This window comes from Loa loa, assembly GCF_000183805.2.
Source record: "Loa loa unplaced genomic scaffold supercont3.70, whole genome shotgun sequence".
Classification (NCBI taxonomy): Eukaryota; Metazoa; Nematoda; class Chromadorea; order Rhabditida; family Onchocercidae; genus Loa; species Loa loa.
In genome coordinates, this window is record NW_018108250.1 from 145,042 (window position 1) to 147,186 (window position 2,145).

The 2,145-nt window shown below is 30.9% G+C and overlaps 1 protein-coding gene across 1 annotated transcript; it reads right to left on the reverse strand.

Annotated features, from left to right (window-relative positions):
- Positions 1-582: 582 nt before the first annotated feature.
- Positions 583-1,023, reverse strand: LOAG_14912 (hypothetical protein; the record flags this gene model as incomplete). The annotated part of the gene is made up of 2 exons (XM_003150405.1): positions 583-804; positions 913-1,023. The coding sequence occupies 2 exons, from the start codon at positions 1,021-1,023 to the stop codon at positions 583-585; spliced, it is 333 nt and encodes a 110-aa protein (XP_003150453.1).
- Positions 1,024-2,145: the final 1,122 nt, after the last annotated feature.

A 2,145-nucleotide genomic window follows, 5' to 3' on the forward strand; every position in this document is an offset into this window, starting at 1 on the left:
TCATAATACTACCATTCTCTTTTTATTGCAGTATCAGTTACTTGCACGAAAAATATAGGCTCAAACAAAAGCAATATAGTGATATCAGATATGTCCAAGCAACGAATAAGGTCAAATGATTCCATAGAGCTTTTAACATTGACGTAACATATTTAAAAGGCGTTCATAAAAATTTTTAATGTTTATTTAACAATAACAGCTCACTTTCTAGAAGGCTTGTCAAAAACACTCAAAAACAGCGCTAGATTTTAAAATAGTAATTTTCGGTTCATTTAATTTGATAAAGTCATAAGAAAAGATTTTGATTCCTCCGAAGTGTTGAATTACATTGAATGAAATTGTGGAGGTCAACTAGACAGTCTCGCAATGCAAAATTTTGGTAAGTTATACTGGGAATTTTATTGAAAAGCGAGAACATATTTCTTTGATATGAGTATTACTATAAATGAGTGTAATACAGATTATGAAGCAGAAATTAGTCTCTTGAAAAGTAATCACATAAAACAACCTTCATTATTCCATTCTGATTTTATTAATTAATATTTCTACATGAATAGTCGTAACCTACATACACTGATGACATCAAGCGAAACGAAAATCGTTTTCTGAAGCAGCATCAAAGCGAACAAATGCAAAACAATATAGAAGTATTAATTTTGTGGTCTCTTTTGTGATAACCTTGATAAACATGTAATCCCAAAGTATTAGATTGTAATTAATTGATGAATTTTCTATCGAACATTTTATATCAATAAAAACAAATATACAACGACTGAAACATACTGAAAGCAGAGCGCGATTCGACTAAAAATATTTACGCCAAATAGGTGATGGTAAAACAGCAAAATGTAATCAATTGTATGGCTTTTTTTCATACAAAACGCAGTTTCTGCTCTGAAATATATTTTTAACAAAGATATCATCAACAGTTTCTTGATAATTACGATCATGGTGGAATTCTTGACTTGCTGCTCCAAAGGAGTTTTGGTCATAAAACAAATACTTGTCACTTGATATTTTCATTGCTAAATTTTAGTCGTAACTGAGTTCAAAAACCTTAGCCACAAATAAACTTTATGCTTTTCGCTTCTTCCTTTAACTAAAGTATTCGAAATTTCAATATTTCATTTGGACGAAAGAACACTATTGTAATTCAGCAATTCTTCGATATTAAATAAAAGCTCAGTGATTTGCTCTTCTGCGCAAATATAATTTTGAGCAGGGCAATATTACAGTTAATCCTCTTGACAAAAAAATATTCAAAGAATAGTTTAAACTATTAATGTGAAAAATACGTCTGGGAAATAACTGATTTTGGAAATGAGCGAGCAAACCAATCAATGGGTATTTGAAAAGTATTTTACTAATACGGCTAAGAATAAAAACATAAACTTAATGGTCTTAGTCAAATACTACTTCTTTTCTACTGCTCTAACTTCATAAAGTGAATAATCGTTCAAACAATGTATTTGTAACTACGTAATTGTTCGGGCATAAATAAGGTTCGCTCGCAGATTCAGTGGCTTTAATTTTTTAAACTTTAAAGAACTATAGCAGCACTATGACAAAAGCATATGACACATTTACAGTATAGCTCTGTCAATCATAAATTCATTATATCTTTTGCATTCAGCATTGAAAATAAAAGAAAATAGAAATCCAAAACCAGTAAAATGCGTGATGTTAGCAGTACCTAGTCATACGCCTGGGAATGTTATTACATCTTTCATGAAAATCCTATTTGCGTACAGCATGACATCATTTGGATTACAACATTACGAAAATGCCTGATGATAGGGTGTTGAAGGATTTAAAAGATCTCGACTAATGGCTTGAGGGATAGAGAAAGAGCTTGGAAATGGAAAGGATTAGTGTGTTCGGCGGAAAAGTGGTTAAGTGATTATTGGAGTCTAATTTAGTATAGGAAATCCATATACTAACCGCATCAATTACGAATTGTTTTGATCGTATGCCATTAGTTATCAACATTAATAAAATCACCCTTTTTAGCCTATTACCATGTAATTTACCAGCTGTAGAATGATGGATGTCTTTATGGTACCATATAATGAGTAAAGAATTCACATGAACAACAACAACAACAACAAACAACAAACAACAAACAACAAACAACAAACAACAAAC